Source organism: Equus caballus, chromosome 9 (genome assembly GCF_041296265.1).
Source record: "Equus caballus isolate H_3958 breed thoroughbred chromosome 9, TB-T2T, whole genome shotgun sequence".
Lineage (NCBI taxonomy): Eukaryota > Metazoa > Chordata > Mammalia > Perissodactyla > Equidae > Equus > Equus caballus.
This window is the reverse complement of record NC_091692.1, coordinates 95,066,109-95,086,345: the sequence shown is the minus strand read 5'-3', so window position 1 is coordinate 95,086,345 and position 20,237 is coordinate 95,066,109. Positions and strand designations below refer to the sequence as shown.

Sequence of the window (20,237 nt, the reverse complement as noted above, 5' to 3'; positions counted from 1 at the left end):
TCTGGTAAAGCAGGCAGGGTCTGTGTAAACCAGATTAAAGATTTTAGGCCATATGCAGATGGAAACAGGGAGCCAATAAAAGGTTTTGAGCAAAGCAGGCACAAAATCAGATTTGTGTTCACAGGAGATGACTGCTGGGTGGAACAGTGAGGGAGAGGAGTAATTTCAGGGGCTTTAGTAGTCCAGGCCTCTGTGCCGGTGGAGGTGGTGGCAGAGGGTTAGAGAGAGATGGATGGGTGTCTGGGAGGCCGGTGCCATGGGACTGAATCCTGTTCACAGCAATGGTTTGGGGAAGATGGATATCCTTTTAAGTTTCTCTCTGGAGGAAAGGCTGATTGTCCTGTACTTATTCAGGCATGTCCTTGAGGATTGCATAGAACTAGTAATAAACCCAGTGGATGTTAAGCTCCTTGCAGACGGGACCCTTCTTCATCTTTCTACCACCCTAGGCCGGAGGAACACACAGTTCCTTGCACCCAATATGCAGATAATACACGTTTATAGGATGAAGGAATGAGCAGGCAAGTAGCTTAAAAAGATGATGACCAACTTCGGATTTTATTTCACCCTACGACTTCTAATCGCCCACCAATTAGGGGGAGAAAGGAGTTAGCCCTCATCTGGCTTCCCTGGAAGAGGGTCCAAAAACAGTTGAGGGGGCCTTGAAGGATGGCGGAGGATTTGGGTGGGGGGAGAACGCTTCGGGACAAGAGGGGCAAGGACAGAGATGCAGAGGAGCGTGGTGGGGTCAGAAAAGGGCCCCATGGAAAGACTCTGGGGAGGCCCTGAGTGCTGGAAGAGCAAGTTTGAGTTCGAGCTCATCATTGATGGCAGCTAAGATCTACCAAAAACTTGATACTATTCTTACATGGATTATCTGGGCTCTTGGCCGGGAGGTGGCGGTGTGGTCGTGTGCGAGGGCCGCGGAGCGTTCAAGTTCAAGCTCCGGGTCGGGAGGAAGCTTCCCGACATTCATGTTTCGTTAATAACTTAAAAAAAAAAAAAAGCTAGGCTGAGATGCTGAGGCACCAGGACGCGGACCCCAACACCACGCCAACACCGTGCCCCAGCGCACCCGGCCGGGTGGGGGGAAAGGTGGGGCAGGGTCGTGCATCCCCATCCCCACCGCGCGGGCAGCCGGAACGGGGTCCCCACGCGCGCCGGAGACGCGGGGGAGACGAGGGGTGTGTTTTCTTTTCTTTCTACCGGGTCTCGGGGAGCAAAGCCATGCTGGCCCCGCTCCGCCCAGTCGGAGGAGACGTCGCCCTTCCGAGCGGCTGCGAAGGGTCCCCCCGCCCCGCGGCGGGGCCTCCGCGCCACACGGGCCCGCGCCGCTCAGTCCCTGTCCCCGCCCGCCCCCACTTTCCACCACCCAGCGGGTCGCCGGCCCCGCCCCCGCGGCGCGCCTCCCCCTCCTCCCTCTTCCCCCCCTCGCTCTCCCCCTCCCTCTCCTTCCCCTCTCTCCCCCCTCCCCTCTCTTCCCACCTCCCCCTCCTCCCCTCCCTCCTCCTCCCCTCCCTCCTCCTCCTCCCCAGTCTCCCCCCTCCTCCCCTCTCCTCCGTCTCCCCCTCCCTCCCCCTCTCCTCAGTGTCCCCCTCCCCTCCCCTCCCCCTCCCGCTTCCTTCCCCTCGCCCCTCCCTCCGCCGCCTCCTCCTCCCCTCGCCCCTCCCTCTCCCCGGCCCCCGTCCCGGCCTCCCGCCCGCGCCCCTCCCCCTCCCCCGCCCGCCGCCGCCGCCGCCTCCGCCCGCCGCCCCGGCCGTGTCGGGTAAACCTGTTTGGCGAGGCGGCCGCGCCGGGGCGGATCGTGCGGCCGGCGGCTCCCTCGCGGCTCGCGGCGTCGGGGCCCGTGGCGCGCGCGCGGCCGCCCCTCGGCCCCGGAGCCCCTCGGCGGCGCCACCATGTACTCGGGAGCCGGCCCCGGTGAGTCCGCGCGCTCCTCCCCGCGGCGCCGGCGGCGGTTGGCGGGCGGGCGGGCCGGGGGCGCGGGGGCCGGAGCCGCGGCCGTGCCCTCGCCCCGCCGCCGCCGCGCAGCCCGGCCTCCCGGGCGCGGGTCGTCGGGGGCCCCGCGCGGCCTGGGCCCTTCCCGCGGCCCCGGGGCCGGCTCCGCGTCGCGCCCCGCGGGCTGGGCCGGGCCGGGCGGCCCGCGTGTAGGCCCGAGGCCCGCGCGCCCGGCCCCGGAGCGCGGTCCCGCTGCGCCCGGCGGGTGGCGGGGCTGGCGCGGCTGGGGGGGCGGCGGCGGGGGGCGGCCGGGGCGGCCGAGCTCGGGCGCGGGCGGGCGAGGGGCCGCGCGGCTCCGGCGCCGGGGCGAGCCGCGGCGAGCCTGGGCGCACTCAGTTTCGTTTTGCTTCCTGCCAGCACTTCTGCGGCCCCTTCTCCGGAGGAAAGTCTGGAAAGGCTGAATTTTGGCCAGTTCCTCTCGGGGGGTAGGACCGTAGACCGCGGGGGCTGGGAAGCGGCGCCCCAAAACCCTGGAACTGCGTGCATCTCATTTTCATTCCAGACACGCCGGCTCCTTATTCAAGTGCTAATTGCCTTTTACAATTTACTAGAAGAAGGTAAGGAGACGTGTGGATCTCCTTAGCACCCCTTCTTCCTCGTCAGCCTCTCTCTTTGGAAAAGTTCTAAAAAACTTAAAGCAGTAACACGTTTTTTCCTTCTTGTTTTTTTTTCTTAACGCACAGTAGAAGGGCGGTTGACTTGCTGGGCCGAGAGAATGGTCAAGTGTTGTAAAGCTTTTTCCCCCCCGCTCCCGCCAGGCACGTGGCTCCTAAATTTCCCGGCTGGCCCCGCCGCTTGGACGGGGCATCGCGTCTTTGTCCGCCCGCGTGAGCAGGCGGCAGGCCCCGCCGGGCTCCCGCCTTGGTCCTGGCCCCGTGCTGGGTGCATTCGGTCCCCGGCCCCCTCCAGGGCCTCCTGCCGATGGGGCCCTGGCCGGACCTGCTCCCAAGTGGGAGCCTGGGAGCCCTTCCTGATCCGCTTGGGCCCCTTGACGGTGTCCCCCCACTGCTGCGTCTGTTCACTACCGGCTCTGTGCCTTGTGAATTCTGAGTCTTTTTCTGATCTTACTTAGTTAGAAAGCTTCTCCGAGGCTGAGCCCGACCAACTTTTCCGGGCTCTCAGCAATTTGATTGAGGAATGGTTTTAACCCTACACCTGGGAGGTGACGCAGCCCTGGTGCCCAACGGCCCTGGGCTCTCTTGTCACAGTCCTGGGGGCAGATTTGGCTTCTTGAGACCCTGGGCTGGCAGCCACCCCACCCGTGAAATGGCAGGGTAGTCCTTCACGCGGTTGAGTGAGTATAGACAACAGACTCAGAGAGGTTAAGAAGCTGCCAAGGTCATCCGTCCAGCGAGCATTAGGGCGATCTGTCTGATCCCAAGCTGACTCTCTCTACACTCTCCTTAGAGAAGTGGCTGTCAGTCCTTTTGACCTTGACCCATAGTGAGAAATACCTGTTACATCTAGTCTGGACCAGTGTGCATGAGTGCTCAGCTGTAATGCGAACCAGCTTCAGGAAGCACACACAGCCCCACTGTGTGCCCCACTATGTGGGGACATGTTCACGTCTATTCCGTTTAAAAAAACGCTTTAATCCTCTGGATCTCCAGGCTCATTTCCGGTCTCTGGCAGCTGTTGGAAGAACCTTGGTCTGGTGTGGGCCTCTGCGTCGTCGTGGGGTGGGGACAGGGCCCGACGAGTCCCACGCAAACTTGCCCTGGAATCGGGCAGTTTAGTTGAAACCATACGTAGGTCTGTAGGATCGCTCTCAGCGAATGGCAGGATGGGAATGAACCCACGTTTCCGGCCGTCCGAGCGTGCTGTAATTATCAGGCTGTGGTGCAGTTCACTTTTATTCTACTCACTAAGGCTTCTAATTTTGTTTAAAAGGAATTTTTGGAATAGAATCTCTTTGACGAAAGTCTTCTTGATCTTATATTTCCTAATTTAGAATAATGAAAAGACGTTCGATCTGGATTGTAGAAAAATTACAAATAGTTTTGCTAATTCCAATTTTAATGCACTTATTAAGCAACTTCCTAAGAAAATTAATTTGAAAAATCGAGGTGGCAATAGGTCTTCGGTATACCCATTACAGATGCTGTTACGTATGTGAATTGATATTGGACTCTAAAGTTAGGTATGTTACTATTTCTTAGTTTTTTGAACTATTCCAAAGTGTTAACGGTTTAGGACGGGCGGATTCTCCGAGTGATCCTGAACCCTCATAGATGAACATTAGGTTTTTTTTTCTAAACCACTTAGAGATCTTAAACTGCATTGGAGCGATTTCCTGCTCCTAGGGGACTGTTTCTTTTGGTTTTACTGTGCTCAGACTCCTGTGTGTTAGACCCCTCCCACATTCGCTACAAAGTAGCTTCTGTAACATCTAAGTCTTGGTGGAGAGTTGTCTAAACAGGATTGTGGCTTTGAGAATAACCGACTTTCGCTGTCACTTCCAGTGCCATTTAACTCCTCCTGCGGCCAACCTCTTCTTGCCCCACCCCTGCTTATCTCAGGGGGACAGCACCCAGTCTCCTGAGGATGGGGCCCTCTGCCCCTGGCCAAGCTGCGCTGGAAGGCGCGGTGGGGGAGTTGTGCAGAGTCCACTTCATCTATTCTAAATCTCGAAGAAGGATTTAAATAAGCCTGTAAGAAAAAGCGATGTAAAAGCTTCAACTCCTAAAACCTCTGTGGTTTTAAGAAGCAGAATATTTTTTGTTAACTTCTAGTTTCAGTGTCAAAAGTTTTAACGATGCCAGTTGGGTTTATTTTAACAGTGCCAAACTGGGTACAGTTATGGAACTGTACGTGCCAGTCTGACCGAATATATTTTTGTTTTGTGAATTGTTATTGTGAACCTTCAAAATGTAACACTTGATTTTTTAGAATCGTTTCATTGGGAAATAATTTAAAATACACAAAAGTGGGATAGACTAGTACAATACACTCTCATTTACCCATCACCAAGCTTCAACAATTATCAAGATTTTCCACGTTTGCCTCTGATATGCCCCTTTCCTCCCCCCTCCTTTTTTTTCTTTTGTGAGGAAGATTGGCCCTGAGCTAACATCTCTTGCCAATCTTTTGTTTGTTTTGCTTGAGGAAGATTGTCTCTGAGCTAACATCTGTGCCAATCTTCCTCTATTTTATGTGGGATGCCACCGCAGCATGGCTTGATGAGTGGTGTGTAGGTCTGTGTTCAGTATCCGAACCTGTGAACCCTGGGCCTCCGAAGCAGCACACAAAGTTAACCACTACGCCACGGGGCCGGCCCCCCAGTCCCCTTTCCCCTTTTCTTTGTGAACGTATTCTACAGCAGATTCCAGGTCTGTCAATTCACCCCTGAGGCTTAAGTGCCTTATCGGAAGGACAGGGACATTTTAAACCCTATGCCATTATCACACTTAACAATCCATAATCAGTTTCTCTCGCTCTCTCTCAAGTGTGTTTACAGTTGGTTGTTTTGGATCCTCTGGTTTAATAAAAGTTCATCCACATATTTCGTTTTTTATCTTTTGAGGCGCTTTAATCAAAAGCTGGCCCCCCCTTTCGCCTTGCTGTTGACTTACGAAGACATTTGAGTCTTTAAAATCTCCTTTTTCAGGGTATGCGTATCTCCCTCCCCACCCCCGCTCCGTTTTCTTTATTTAATCGGTTTTAAAAGGAACCCCCTTGTTCAGGGTCCCTCCGTTTTATTGAGGAAGTCTGGCTGGAGACCCAGTTGCTACTGGTTCTGATTCTGACATGTCCTCTTGAGCGGCGTCTTTGCACGGCTCAGACTTTCCGTTGCGGTGCAATCCTGTGTTTACCTGGTGTTCTTCCGGCAGAGGGACATTTCGTGACGTATAGAATATATGGGTGACGCCTTCGACTCTTGTGCACTTTCTCTCTTCTCGTCGCTCACATAAGGTGGACTCTTTTCTTGCCAAGTTTTGGGTTGGGGACGGCTCTCTCTGCAGTCACCTCCTCTCCTTGGTTCCGCCATTCCTCTGGACCTTACACCTCACCCCCAGCTTCGTCACCTCCTCCTCTGCTGGTGGCCCATGGGCATGCGCCCCCACCTCCCAGTCCCCAAGTGTGGTGCTGGGGTTGTGGGCCTGCCCTTTTCACTCCAGCCGCTTAGAGTATCATCAAGTTAGACTTCTAATTTTTTCTCCACTTTTTTCCCCTCAAAGTTTGAAAACCTGAGACCACTCTTTCCTCTGGGCCCTCTTCTTCCTGACTGAATTCCTGCACTTTCTAACTTACCTTCCGCCAGAGCTGCCCCCTGGGAGACTGCAGTTTGTCATCTAAACTGCACGTTTTGCAAGTGGAGCAGGCACCCTGCGTTTCCTCCTGGCCAGCTCCCTGGCTGAAGGCAGTTCGTGAAGTCGAGGCTTGTGGAGAGGCTCAAAAATAAAGGGCTTAGACACTCTCAGCTTGTTTCCCTCTGCAGTGGCTTCCTGCTTACTAAACCCTCATGAAACCTGAGGGGTGCGAGCGTGCCCTTTGAGAGGTGCCCCCCGAGCCAGCCATAGCAGCGGGGCCACCGCCGCTGCCCACTGGGGAACCAGAGCAGAGGACACGGCCAGCGGGGCTGCTGACTGAGAATGTGAAACCCCACCTTTTAATCTTTCCCCAACTTTCCTTAAAGTCACGGCTCGAGCAGTGCACAGAAAAGGAGTCTGGTCATCAGCTCCAGCCCTGGCCTGGGTGTCAGTTTCCTCGTCTCTAAAGGGAGGAACTGGCCTGGCTGGCTTAGGGGCCCCATGTCTCCGTCCTGTGGCGCGTTGACTCCTGCTGACTTCTGACTGGGTCGGGGCTGAGGAGGGGGCCAGTGGGCCCTGGGAACAGAGTATGTGAATGCCCAGGGGTCATGGGCCTGCGATAGGGAAGCCTCACTGTGCTGAGCATGTGGAGTGTCACATGGTCAGCTTGTTCTAGAAGGTGATTCTGGCAGCACTGCAGGTAGGAGACGGGGCCTTGGCCGCAGCTTCGGGGCAGAGGATGATGGAAGTGGGCAGGGGAAATTGTAGGTGGGTGGTCGGGGTCTAAGACAGTGGGACCCCTCTGGGTGGGATGGCTGTGGTGGGATGATGGGCAGGCCCCCTCAGTGCCGTGCCAGTAGAAGCACCCAGAAGACTGGCTCAGGCGCAGGCTTGCATCTCGCCGTCTGCACTTACTGGGCAGTGATATCTGCTGGTCCCTGAGCCCCAGGCCACCCCTCACCAGTTCTGTGACTTTGGCAAGTTCTGTAGCTCTTCTAAGCGCCAGCTTTCATACCTGGAAAATGGGGGTAGCGGCCTTGGCCTCAGGGTTGTTGGCGGGTGAGGTGAGACGTGCCGAGCAGAGCCTGGCTTCACTCCAGTGAGGGCGGCCGGGCCTCTGCGCATAGTCTGAGCCTGCCTCCTCACAGGGGATGTATACAGCCTGAATGAGAACCCAGCAAAGGGCCTGCCCAGCGGAAGGGCCTCGAGAATGGCTGTGGGGCGCTGGGGGCATCTTTGTTGCCCCATTCGGTGAACGTTTGAACAGGTGGCTTGACTGAGACTGAGGGATGTCCCACTGCATCTGGCTTTGTTGCTGGCAGATGGTGACACTAACAAAATAAGGGATAACGAAGGGCCAGCAGGCTTTTGGGGAAGAGAATCGTGTGACATGTGGACCTGTTGAGTTGGAGGTTCTGGGAGGCTGAGGAGGGCACTGGAGAAGGATGTTGGAAGGGCAAGGTGAGGTGGAGGATGAGACTCTGGGGTCGATGGGGCATGCGCTCACGGGTCGCCCACCGCTGGTGCTCAGTGAGTGGGAACTGGGCCCCTGGGAGGGTGTGGCCGGGTCCCAGGCCCAGCAGCTGGTCACAGGATCACCCGAAGGCTTTTCCCCACCCCTGCCCCTGAAGACCAGGAAATTACCATTTGCAAATGTCCCAGGTGGGTGCCTGGTTAGTCGGGGTTTGAGATCCATTGGTGTTGGGAACAGGCAGGGAGAGAGGAAGGAAGTACGCCCAGCCAGCCCCCGGGAGCACCTTTGTTAGGAAGGACTGAAGGACAGCCCTAAGAAAGAGGAGTCACCAGCCCTGGGGGACACGTTTCTAGGTGAGAGTGTGCATGTCCCAAGAGGACTTTGCAATGGACCCTGAGAAGATAAGTTTATCTCTGGTTCCCGTTTCCGATAGAGCTTAAAGGTCTGAGTAAGTGACGGCCGCTCCTTTCTTGGGCCGGACTTGCTGCAGTTGACGGTTCCCTGTTGCTTTGAATCCAACTTGTCTACAGCTTCACTTAGAATTAAGGCAAAAGGAGACTTCGCAAGGCCCTTCCCGGGGGCTTGAGTAAGTTCTCAGTGAAAGTTGTTTTGTATCCGTCCTTAAGGGCCTCCAGCAACAGACAGGCTTGGAAATCCAGGTGGGTCCCGCCCGATCTCTTCACTGCGCCTGAAGTCCGCCTCAGTCCTGCTGGGGCGCTGTTTCTGCGGGTCTTCAAGGTGTTTCCGGGCGCTTCAGCTCTGACCTCTGGTTCTCGGAGAGTCACACCTGAAAGGTCAAAATGCTGAGGTCCATGGGTCAGAATCATTGCAGAGGTTTTATCAGCTTTGACTCAAAGTCAAGTAATACAGCCACTGGGGGTTTATCTTTACAAGGCCGCGTTCGTTTGCTGGTGGAGGAGCTGGAGCCAGCGGGTTTGTCCCCACGGCCGAGTGCTGGGTGCTGTCCTCCTGCAGCCCTTCTGTGAGCTTTGCTGGTGGGAGGCCCCCCGCAGTGGGGGCTTGCTCACCACCTTCTCAGGCCCCTTGGGTCAGTCTGGCTTTCACTGAGCTTATGCAGGACACGGAGAGGGCGGGTCATGTGATGTGACTGGGGTGCTCATTAGCTGGCACTTTGGGGTGTCTGTCTGAGTCTCAGTTACAAATGGTGGTTGATGCTCCCGTCCCGGTGGCACTTGTGTTCGGTGGCACTTGTGTTCTCGGCTCCCTGACGCCATTCCCGTCCCCTCGTGGCAGGCTTAGCAGAGCATGAGGAAGCCTAGGCTCTGGGAGATGGTGATTTCCCAGGGCCTTATGCCAGCATGTGGTGGCATCATTTGTTTTTTGTAGGAACAAAGGAATTAACAGAGAAGTACATGTAAGAAACGGGGAGCGAGCACAGGAAGATGTGGAGTGATGAGAAGGGTACCTTTGGACGAGTACTGGGTGTCAGGGTGCCTGGAGGTCCTGGGAGCAGTTAGGTGTCCCTAGACATCACAGCATGCCTCCTCTCACCATGACACACCCCAGAGCACGGGCCTCACTTGAATCCTGGCTGCATGGCTGGCGTTCACTTAACCTCTCTGAACCTGTCTCCTCCTCGTACAGAGAACGAACACCTGATGCTGGGGGTGCTTTGATCAGATGAGATAATGCAGGCAAATTGCACTTGCTTCCCACAGTGCTTGACCCACAGAAAGTGCCTGCTGCTGAGGACAGTGTCTTGTGCCTCGAGCTGTGGGCATTTGAAGCTTTGGGGGATGAAAAATCAGGAGCACGTGTGAGGAGAGATGGACAATCAAAACAAGACACACAAGTACGGTGGTTATAAAGTGCTTCTGGGGTGCTGGCGAGCAGGCTTGGGGCTGGGGGTGGGAAGGAGGCAGGAGGCCCTGTTGAACGTTGGTCATTGCAGGTGCACTTGGAGCAAGGACGGGAGAGGGAGGGAGAGGGCGGGCAGGTGCAGGTGAGAGCGGGACGGTGGGCTGGGCCTGGAGGCCTTTGAAGGAACTTTGAGCAGAGGAGGGGCCTCAGCTGACTGAGTTTTAAAGTGATCCCTGTGGCTGCTGTGTTAGGAACAGACTCCAGAGGGTGGGCGGAGGCCAGGAGTCTGCCTGGAGGAGGTCCCAGTGGAGGGGCTGAGCTGGGTCAGGTGGCAAAGGTGAAGGGATAGAAGAGTGCGTGGTGTGCCCCCGTAGCCTCCACGGGGATCCTTGTTTCGTCTCGAGCCCTCCTCGCAGTCCCTGTCCCTTGTGATTTCAATGCAGACCTCAGTTGTGCCATTTTATTTATAGATCTTTCAGAAGATGCCTCTACAAGATGAGGGTGTGTGACTGTCCGGCTTCCTCCTCTCCCCAGCCCCCTCCTTATGTAACCGCTGGTTGTTGGTTTAAAGGTGAACACTTCCTCAGTGTTCTGGACCACACACTTAGGGTTCAGATCTGCCTGGTTTCTCACGTGTGGTGGGTTTTATAACAGTTACTTGAATCGGGATCCAAGTGAGGCTCTCAGTGATTCAGTGATCTGTGTCTTCAATATCTTTTTAAAATAACAGCTTTATTGAGGTGTAGCTCACGCAGCAGACAATGCGCCACTTACAGTGTAAGGCTCAGTGCGTTTTAGCACATTCACAGACTGGTACAGCCATCCCACAATCTAATTTTGGTCCCCTCCCTCCAAAGAAATCCTGTACGAGTAACTGTCACTCCCCATTCCCCTGCCTCCCGCCCCCAGCCCTAAACCACCACTGTCTTAAGTCTCTTAATCTCTGCTTTCTCTTTCATCTCCCCCAGTTCTTGCCATTTTGAGGAAACGGGCTTGTGTCTGCTGCCATGTCTCCTGCAGCCTCGATTTGGCTGATTGCATCTTCCTGGTGTCATTCAGCCTGTTCCTCTGTCCTGTGTGGATTTCCTGCAAATTAGTGGTCACATCCAAAGGCTTGATCTGATGCAGGTTCTACTTTTTTGGGGTTTGAGGTTATGTTTTTGGCACGAATGCTTCACCACTGCTGGCAGGCTCTTCCTCAGGAGGCGGGGCTGTTGGTCTCCTCGCTGCTGTTGCTGTTGAGTGTTGACCATTAGGCTCCGTTAATTCATTAGGGCTGTGCAATGCTGATGTTCTGCTTCTCCAGTACAAACTTCCCCTAGTCAGCTGTTTGGTATTGAGTCTGTCTTGAAAGCAGAGAGATGCCAGTGAACGGCCTGAAGGTAGGACAGTCCGTTGAGAAGGCTGGTCCAGGTAGGCTGCCACTGAGAGTGATGTGGGAGGTTTGGAGGTGATGCTGTGGGCGCCAGGAAGGCCAGCTGAGGGAGGGGCTTGTTTCTTCCCTAGGTAGGGGCCCCCTGAGGTGGTTGGGCAGTGCACAATGGGGGGCTTGGAAGGGGCTCACCTGGTGGTGAGAGTCTTCATCTTTGTACACAACAGGGAGGTGGAAAGAGTCCCTGCTGGGGGCAGGGCAGTGCGAGCCGCGGAGTGGGGGAGAGAGCAGGGAAGAATGCCGGAATGCAGGCATCGTTGACGGCAGTGGGTAAGGAAGGAGCGGGGGAGGGTAAGTTCCCTTTTGTAGATATGCTAAATTTAAGACCATTCTAAGGAATCCGGGAGGAAACCATCCCTGGCATTCACTCTGCATATTCATAGCACCCAGCGGGTTCTGCCTGGTGGTGGTCTGTCTGTCGCCCATTGGGCTGTGGTGTCCAGTTGCTTGCCCCCCCCCCAGCAGAATCATCTCAGTTACCTGTTGTCTGTTTCCAGAGTCCACCATAGTGTTTCTTTTTACTCACTGAATGCTCATTACATTTGTTTCTTGTGTAAAAATTAAATCTGGTGGCTTGAAACTCGGGTAGAGTTTTGAAAACTCCCCCGCCCACCCCACCCTGGTGCTTTTTCTTGCTGAAGCTCTCCTTTGCCCCCCGTGGCTCTGCAGTTGTCAGTGGACGTGGTTCTCTCCCAGCCCTGTGTGGGGTGGCAGGTGGCCCTGTATAGAAAGATGATGAGTCTTAAGCATATGGAGGGAAGTGGACCATGGGGGGCCCTTATGAAATGATTTACTTGCATAGGTAATGGATATACATGGAAAAAGTAAATTCCCAACATCCAAGGGCAGACAGTGAAAAGTCTTCTTGTGACCCCATCCACCTCCCAGCTACCCTCTTGTGGGTGAATCAGTTCTAGGTGTTGGTAGACTCGCTACAGGCCACATGAGCCCGCCCCCCCCAGCCTCACTGTTGATCAGGCCACATGAGCCCGTCCCCCCCAGCCTCACTGTTGATCTGGCCACATGAGCCCGTCCCCCCCAGCCTCACTGTTGATCAGGCCACATGAGCCCGTCCCCCCCAGCCTCACTGTTGATCTGGCCACATGAGCCCGTCCCCCCCAGCCTCACTGTTGATCTGGCCGGCGGAGGTGGAGGGAGGCAAGCCTGAACGCCTCCCTCTCTGCTTCCTCAGGTCTTGGCCAAAGCTCTGCCCTCAGGAGACGGGCCTGAAGGTGGTCATGCTGGTGGGGACGTGGCCCGTGGTGCTGGCTAGAAGCTGCGTGAGCCCATGGGGGTGGGAATCCGGAGCATCCCCCTGGGCTGTGGGGCCCAGAAAGCTCCTGAGCCACTTTTTAGCTTAGTGAGCTCACCTGTGAAACGAGGATAGTGCCAGGCCCTCCCTTAGTGGGGGCTACCTGCGTTGACACATGCAAGCGCTCAGAGCAGTGCTGGGCACCGAGGCGGTGCTAGAGGACCGCGCAGGACCGCACGGGGCCTTGTAGTTCCACCACAGTGCTGGGGTCCTTTGAGGAAGAGCTGGCGAGCCACCTTCTTTCAGTGATGGAGTTCTAGAAGTGAACTAAGGAAAAAATGGATGTCTTGGGTGAAAATTCTCTGAAAAATAAATGCTGTGAAGTAAATAGGAAAGATGTGAGAAATTTGGTTGTAAAGCTGTAGGCGCTCTGCGTGACGTTTTTTTTTTCTTTAGGAAAAAAGCCAAAGAATTAGGTTGATCCCCCCCCCCCCCCCCCCCCCCCCCCGCCCTCCCCAGGAATTCAGGGAATCATTTCACTTGAAATGCTTGGTGACTAAGAAGCCTGGCTGCCTGGAGCATCGAGTTGAGAAAGAGGCCGAGTCCCAGTCTGGGCTTACTGGAGAAGCGTAGTTTTCATTTTTGCACATTTTTATTGAAATAAGGTATGTTTAGGTCCGTGTTGAGATGGCTGTTGGGTGTAAGGCGGTGGCTCTTCTTTCCCCCTGTTCCAGACACCCCCTGCCTCCCTGGCTGCGGCTTTCCTGTGCTGCCCACTTGTCACGGTTAGGACGTTGGTTCTGCACCTCAGCTCTGAGGCTGACCCTGCCTACTCCCAGCTGCTATTTGTATTATTTGTGTGGTGGATTCCGAGAGTATCTGCCCTGTGAACAAAGGGAAAAGAAAAATGATAGGTGTTTCAAAGAGAGGAAGTTCCTTCAAAATGTTGTAGCCTTTCAAAAAAGAAATTGAGGTGAAAGTCACATAACGTAAAACCATTTTAAAGTGAACAATTCAGTAGCATTTACTACATTTACAGTGCTGTGCAACCATCACCTCTGTCAAGTTCCGAAGCATTTTCATCACCCCAAAAAGAAACCCTGCTCCCATTTGGTAGTCACTCCCCGTTCCCCACCTCCCCCAGCCCCTGGCCACCACCAGTTTGCTTTCTGTCTGTATGTATTTGCCTGTTCTGGATATTTCATGTAGGTGGGATCATAAAGTGTGTGACCTTTTATGTCTGGCTTCTTTCCCTGAGCATACTGTTTCCCAGGTTCATGTTGTACGTGTATCAGCACTTCATTCCTCTTTGTGGTTGAATAATCCATTGTGTGGATGCATCATAATGTGTTTATCCATTCCTCTGTTGATGGACATTTGGGTTGTTTCTACCTTTTGGCTGTTGTGAATAGTGCTGCTGTGAACATTCGTGTCCCGGTTTGTGTGTGGACTTGTGCTCTCGTTCTCTTGGGCACATACCTAGGAGGGAATTGCTGGGTTACACTGTGTGGCGCTGGAGCCGTGGAGCTGCCTTCCACAGTGGCTGCGCTGTTTTGCGCTCCCACCAGCAGTGCGAAAGGGTGCAGTTTCTCCACATCCTCACCAACGCTTATTATTGTCACCACTGCCTTTTAGAAAGTGAAGTTCTAAATGTCATAAACCATTTCTGGCTTATTTTATTAGTTACCAAAGTGGAGAAAATACTAGATTTAAGCATGTTTTGCCCAGATCGACCTAGTAGCTATAAGGTACATTCGTTTCTTTATGCCAGAATGTAGATTGTGTTTGGCACCTGGACTCTAGATAAACACAGTAAAGCTAAACATACTGTAACAACAGGTGGGAAAGAATGCGAGGGCTCAGACCCGGGTCCAGGCTTGTGTGTCTAACGTCAAAGAAGTTCACTCTTTGAGTAAATACTGAGTGCCAGCAGTGTGCTGGGCACTGTGCCCAGTGCTGGGGAAACAGAGATGAATGCAAACCCACGTGGCTCCTGCCCTCTGAGCTCACTGTCTGAGTCACGAACATAGACATGAATCAAATGGTCACCCACAAATCCATGGAAAATGACAGGTGTTTTTAGAGCAAGCGGGGCAGAGAGCGCATTTCAGGAGCAGGGAGGGAATACGACTGAGAGCATGGCTTGGGGAGGGTGCCTGGGATGGGGCTGGACTGGCCCGGGGGCAGAGGCTGCTCTGGGCATCAGGGTCTTACTCCAGAATGCTAGGGAGTGAGTGAGAGAGATGCACATGTGCCACATGTGTTTCTAAGGAACGCACTGGCTGCGGGTGGAGAACAGGAGGGAAGTGGCTGGAGATGCACAGAAGCGGCACATTGGCGAGGTTCTTAGGATGGAGGCTGGGGCAAATGTGGAGTTAAGGGAGAGAAGGGTGTCTGGAAGATGTCTGACTATTTTTTTTTTTTTGGCTTGGATGTGTGGTGATGCAATGCACTAATAGAAGCAAGCAGATTTATGTTGAGTTTGCAAACTTTAAGAAAAAGTTTTAAAGGACTTTTTAATAAGTAAAAATTCAAATGTACACAAAAATAGGGGGGAAAATACAAGGAGCCCCCATGTGACCATCCTTCTGTTCAGCAATTCAGTCCAGCCTTGCTGCATTTCTCCCCGGCTCTCTACCCACCCTCCATTACTTGAAGCATCATGTCATTGCATTCATAAATATTCTCTTAACCGTTTATTTTGAAATAATTTTATACTTACAGAAAGGTAGCCAAAGTAATACAGAGTTCCTATACCAGTTTCCCCCTTATGTCATCATCTTATATAATCATAGGTCAATTATCAACGTGGGAAATTAACTTTGATACAGTACTCTTACCTAATCTACAGATGTTACACTGTTCGTCTGACTAATGTCTGTTTTCTGGACATCACGTATCCATTTCTGGACCTCTGTCCAGCCAAGGGGTCTACGTTGCATTCGTTGTCCTGTCTCCTTCACTGTCTTCAGTCTGTGACAATTCCTCATTCTTTCCTGGAGCCCTTTCAGGTTGGTGCCTGTCTCCTTTCCCACGTCATTTTTTTTGCTGAGGAAGATTCACTCGAAGCTAAGATCTGTGGCAATCTTCCTCTATTTTGTTTTAGTATGTGGGCCACCAGCACAGCATGGCCGCTAACAGAGCGTGTAGGTCTGCACCTGGGAACTGAACCTGGGTCTCCAAAGTGGAGTGGACTGAACTTAACCAGTGGAACACCAGGGGTGGCCCATCCTTGTTTGAGTATTTCCCTCTGGACCTACAAGATACTCCAGGCTCATCTTGTATTTTCCCTGCCCCGTTCGATTTCTTCACGGAGCCCTTGTTCCTTTTATTGGAGAATGGTGTTAGAAGCTAAGATCTGGGCACTGGCTGTGCTCTTTGCTCCTAGAATGCTCTGGCTTCTCATCCTCTCGGACACAGCAGGGAAATATATGTATTTGTACTCACATAATGTACATACACATCTGTATTTCTCTATCCTTCTGTATATACATTAAAAATCATGAGTTCGTGCTGATATTTCTGATTCCAGCCCTCTCCCACAGGGTTTATTCTAGCTTCCCCCCGTCCTTATTTATAACTTCTTTATCAGGTAGTGAGAAGTCTGGCTCTCATTATCCACAATACATTTGCTTATTTGTTCAGCCCTAGCATACACAGAAAGTAGTTTGAGAATTACTAACCGTGTGCCTGGGAGGAACGAATGTACTAACGAGAGGACGCAGAAGTGTGTCTAGCTCCTTTGGTGTTTAGCTGTCTGGTATACGGTCAAACGTTGTCCTCCCAAGTTCTGGGGTTGGTTCCTTTCTTCCCCGCTCCTTTCACTGTGCTTAACACGCAATCTCAGTGCGCCTTCTCCGTTCTCTACTCCCTTTGCTCTCGTGGTTACTGTCTGAGCCATGCCTTTAGGAGCCTGCATATGCTACACTGCATGATTGTTTTATGTCTCTCGTGTCCTTGCTTCTAGTTCTTCTAGTATATGAGAAATTCGGGTAAATGTTTGTGGAGGGTAATAAGTCGTCTGGAGTAGAAAATGAGATTGTTATTCATGTTGCCGTTAAAATCTGAAACAAATTGAGGAGTGTCAGAACCCTAGCTTCTGGTATAGAATTGTTCTTGGTGTTGCCCATGCAAATGTTAGAGTTGCAACCAACAATGTGCCAGAGCCCACGAATAGCGACTTGGTAACAGTTGCTGCTAAATGCGGGGTGATGACTGCTCCGTGTAGATAGACTGTACGTGCACAGTTAGAATCTCAGGCATGCGCGGCTCCTCTCGCTCATTGGCTCTGCGTGGAAACCGATAAGGCTGTGGGGCCCCTTCCAGGGCGAGAAGCAGCAGCTGTTAGCGCAAGAGGAGGAGTGCTGGCCCCTCCCCATCACTCCACAGGTTTTCCACGCAGAATTTTCTCATGGTGTGGACTGTCACCACAGGCACTGTTGCCTTTTGTTTCTAGTTTTTTAAAGAAATTATTCATGTCTTCATGATAAGAAGAGTACGTGCTCGTTTCAAAGAATTTAGAAGATACTGAAATAAAAAGAAAAAATCACTCATAATATTCCTTAGGAGAAATAGTTAATGTGTTTATTTCCAGACATTTTTTCTATCCGTACATAGATAGTTGGCATTAGCCTACATTTATAATTTTATGTTGTTCCTTTTCACCTAATATCTGGAGTATTTCTTTCTTTTTTTTTTTTGGAGGAAGATTAGCCCTGAGCTAACGTCTGCTGCCAATCCTCTTCTTTTTGCTGAGGAAGACTGGCCCTGAGCTAACATCCGTGCCCATCTTCCTCTCCTTTATATGTGGGACGCCTGCCACAGCATGGCTTGCCAAGCAGTGCCATGTCCGCACCCAGGATCTGAACCAGCGAACCCCGGGCTCCCGAAGCGGAACGTGCGCACTTACCCGGCCCCTGGAGCATTTCTTAGTGCTCATTTGTGGGCTGTGTGTGGGTGGGGGCATCTTTACCACAGTGTTTAAAGTAAAAAGAAGAGGGCAGTACACTCAGATGAGTTGGCGGCTTCCCACAGGACACAGGTCCTGAGCGTGGGCAGCTGTGGCCTCTCTCCTGATTACTTGCCGCCTAGCTGTGTGACATTGGCACATCATCAGCCTCTCCTTCTGTCCCTCAGTCTTCTCGTTTGGTAAAATGGGCATCATAATTCCCTCAAAGAGTTATTGTGGAGATTCAGCGGGTTCATAAGCTCGCATGCCTGGTGTACAGTGAGCACTTCTGTCAGCTGCTGGTTTTGTCATCATCGTTCTCGCGTGTACTCCCAGCACACCTTTTCCCTTTGGAGCAGTTTTTCACAGTCCCCAGTAAGGCGTTCAGGGGAGGGTTTGGTGTCCTGTCGCTCACTAACTAGAAGCTGCCAGAGGGCAGGACCGTGTCTCGTGGCTGCACCCTCGGCGCTTAGCACAGTTACTACGAGAGCAGATCGTCAACACCTATTTGGTGGAGGAGTGTGGGGGGCGGGGGCTGGGGGGAATAGAGACTGCTTAGTGAGAACACACAGGCACTTAGATATAAACAGTTAATGCTAAGACGTGTCCATTCCCTAAGGGTTCATTAAACCCCTTGTGATAAGCTGACGTCATGCATCAGGTGGGCTCTGGGACACCTGCTGAGCCCCCCGCTGTGTGGGCGCTGTATCTCCAGGCTGAGTGGAGAGCAGTGAGTGCTGCCCACCACCCTGAGGCTCTCGGGTCACAGGCACTTTCAGGGGCTCCGCGTCCTGGCTCACTCATCACGTTAGCTCTCAGTGCCTGTTTCCTCATCTATGAAAATATGGAGATGATATGACCGATTTTTGTTATAATTAACAACTATGTAGTAATATAAAATTATTTATCATAGAACTCTCAGAATAATTATTTTATATATAATATAGTGATATATTTAGTTATAAAAAATTGATTTTGCTTATTCATTGTAGTTATTACTGATTGTCATGATTGTTAATTACATAATATAATTATTATAATTATCATAAATAACAGTCATTATTATTGTGGAGGTCAAATGAGTTAATACATGGAAAGTGCCTCCTGGTGCCTAGAAGTGCTCGATGCATGTTACTTATCATATTAGTGAGTGGAAGAAATGCCGCAGCTCCTTTGGGGAGTATGTTCTCCTTAGAGGAGTTTGAAAATTAGGCTTAGAGGTAGGTCTGTGCTAGTGTTGCCTGGGACTGGTAAGGGCTGCATAAAGTGGGGTGCTGACGAGGTGGTGGTGGGGTTCCTGGGGGAGTCTCCTCTCTGGCCTGGACGATGGGGTGGAGAAGTTGTCCTGGGCTTGGTGACGGGGCTGCCCGTTCAAGCATGTGGACAACTCAGGGCAAACCCTATATAGTCCGCCCAGTACTGCCCTGAGTGAGCCCTGCGTGACCGCACCGCCGTCGGGCTGTAGGATTTTCCACTGTGTTCCAGGAAGGCACGTCCACAGGGGCTCAGCTGCCTCCATGTGGAGATTACAGACCGATAGACATGGGCGTGGAGCATGTGTTTCTCATAAAATACCCTTCTTTGAACGGGAACAGATTCCTCTTGTTCTTCTAAGTGACCGTTCCCACATTTGGTCCCAGTTGTTTGCTTGGACGATGTCAAAGTTGTTTTCTAAACAAAGCCGCAGAAGAAACAAAGCAGTCGCGTTAGTGCTGTAACTCGATAGCGTGTTTTAATTCGAAACAGACCTCCACGTGGATGGGATCCGTGATGCCCGGAAGGGGAGCGTCTCTGTTGTAACAAAGCTGTGTAGAGAGCTGGAAACAGACGCTTGCAAGAGACTCATCCAGCTGAAAGAAAAACCAAACACTCTGAGCATGTTAAAATTTCATTTAACCTGTGTTTATCCCCCAAAACATGCTGCAGTCCACAGAAATGACTATTTCTGACCTGATGTGGTGCCCTTTTATTCTGTCCCTAAAATGTCGGCCACTGGTCTGATAGTGGAGAGGTCCCCATTTCGTTTTGGGGCTGTGGCTTTGACGCTGAGCCTGCCTCTGTTCAGGCAGTTGCTTCGGTGCCGTGAAAGCTGTGCCGTGTGCTGGGCACACGCTGGGCTTGTGGGGCCCGGGGGCTGAGAGCGGGGGGGCGGCAGCTGCCCGGCTGGTCCTGGGCCACCCGGATCTGAATCCGGCAGACCTGGGGAGGTGCCGTCTCACTATCCACTTTATTACATTTTTGTTTATTTTATTTTAAAAGTGGTCTGTTTTAAATGCTTACATTTGGCAAATCAATACCTTCAGCCTTATAAAGTGCTATTTACAGCATAATTACAGGACTTATGAAACAGTTAATAGTGGAAATGCACCAAAAATAATAAGTGAATGGCAGTGACCTACCATCAACGGCCCCAGGTCCGCGTGTGGTGAAGACGGCCGTAAGAATCACACAGATGAAGCTTGAGGCTCAGGAAGTGGCTTCAGCTGTGAAGACTTGCTGGTGAGGGCGCTGGTCCGTTCAGTAATAGCGACAGCAGCGGCAGCTCACGTGGGCATCGTGTTCACTCTGCGTCAGGCAGTCGCACAGTGTGTCGACTAGACAGAGTGGGCACGGTCATCCTCCCCATCTTGGAAGTGAGGAAACTGAAGCATAGAGAGGTTCAGGTCATGCAGCAGGAAGTGCTGCATCGCAGATTCGGACCTGGGCAGGCACCTGCAGGTTCTAGGACCTTGACCCCCAAGGGTGTTGTCTGGGTGTTAGACACCAGAGGGCCAAGACAGGTCAGGGAACTCGCTGGGGTCAATGAACACATGGGGAGAGGAGCTTGCATTGCTTTATCTTAATTGTGTCAATGTATAGGACTTTTAAAGAGAATTCTTATTGGTAACACAAACTTCATTAAAGAATAAAAGGAAAAACTTGACTTGGAACTAAGTGGGTTTGTATTTTCCAGTGTTTCCATTATGAAACAATCAGTTGAATTTTATTTTTTTTTAGGACCTTCTTTTGAATTAATGAACGCTGACTTGAGTTTTACTTTTTGCTTCCTTGTCGTTAACCAT

The 20,237-nt window shown here is 52.4% G+C and overlaps 1 protein-coding gene and 1 long non-coding RNA gene across 2 annotated transcripts in view; one reads left to right on the top strand and one right to left on the bottom strand.

The window, feature by feature from the left end:
• The first annotated feature begins 1,697 nt into the window (after positions 1-1,697).
• Positions 1,698-20,237, top strand: part of AGO2 (argonaute RISC catalytic component 2) — a 106,918-nt gene continuing 88,378 nt past the window's right edge. Inside the window, exon 1 of the mRNA XM_070221875.1 lies at positions 1,698-1,920. Within this exon, the coding sequence (XP_070077976.1) occupies positions 1,899-1,920 (22 nt within the window). The 5' untranslated portion in view covers positions 1,698-1,898. The remainder of the gene's footprint in view (positions 1,921-20,237) is intronic.
• Positions 18,886-19,677, bottom strand: LOC138915483 (uncharacterized). The gene is made up of 2 exons (XR_011421485.1): positions 19,575-19,677; positions 18,886-19,025 (listed from the first exon to the last, which is right to left on the bottom strand). It is a non-coding gene; the product is annotated as an uncharacterized lncRNA (long non-coding RNA).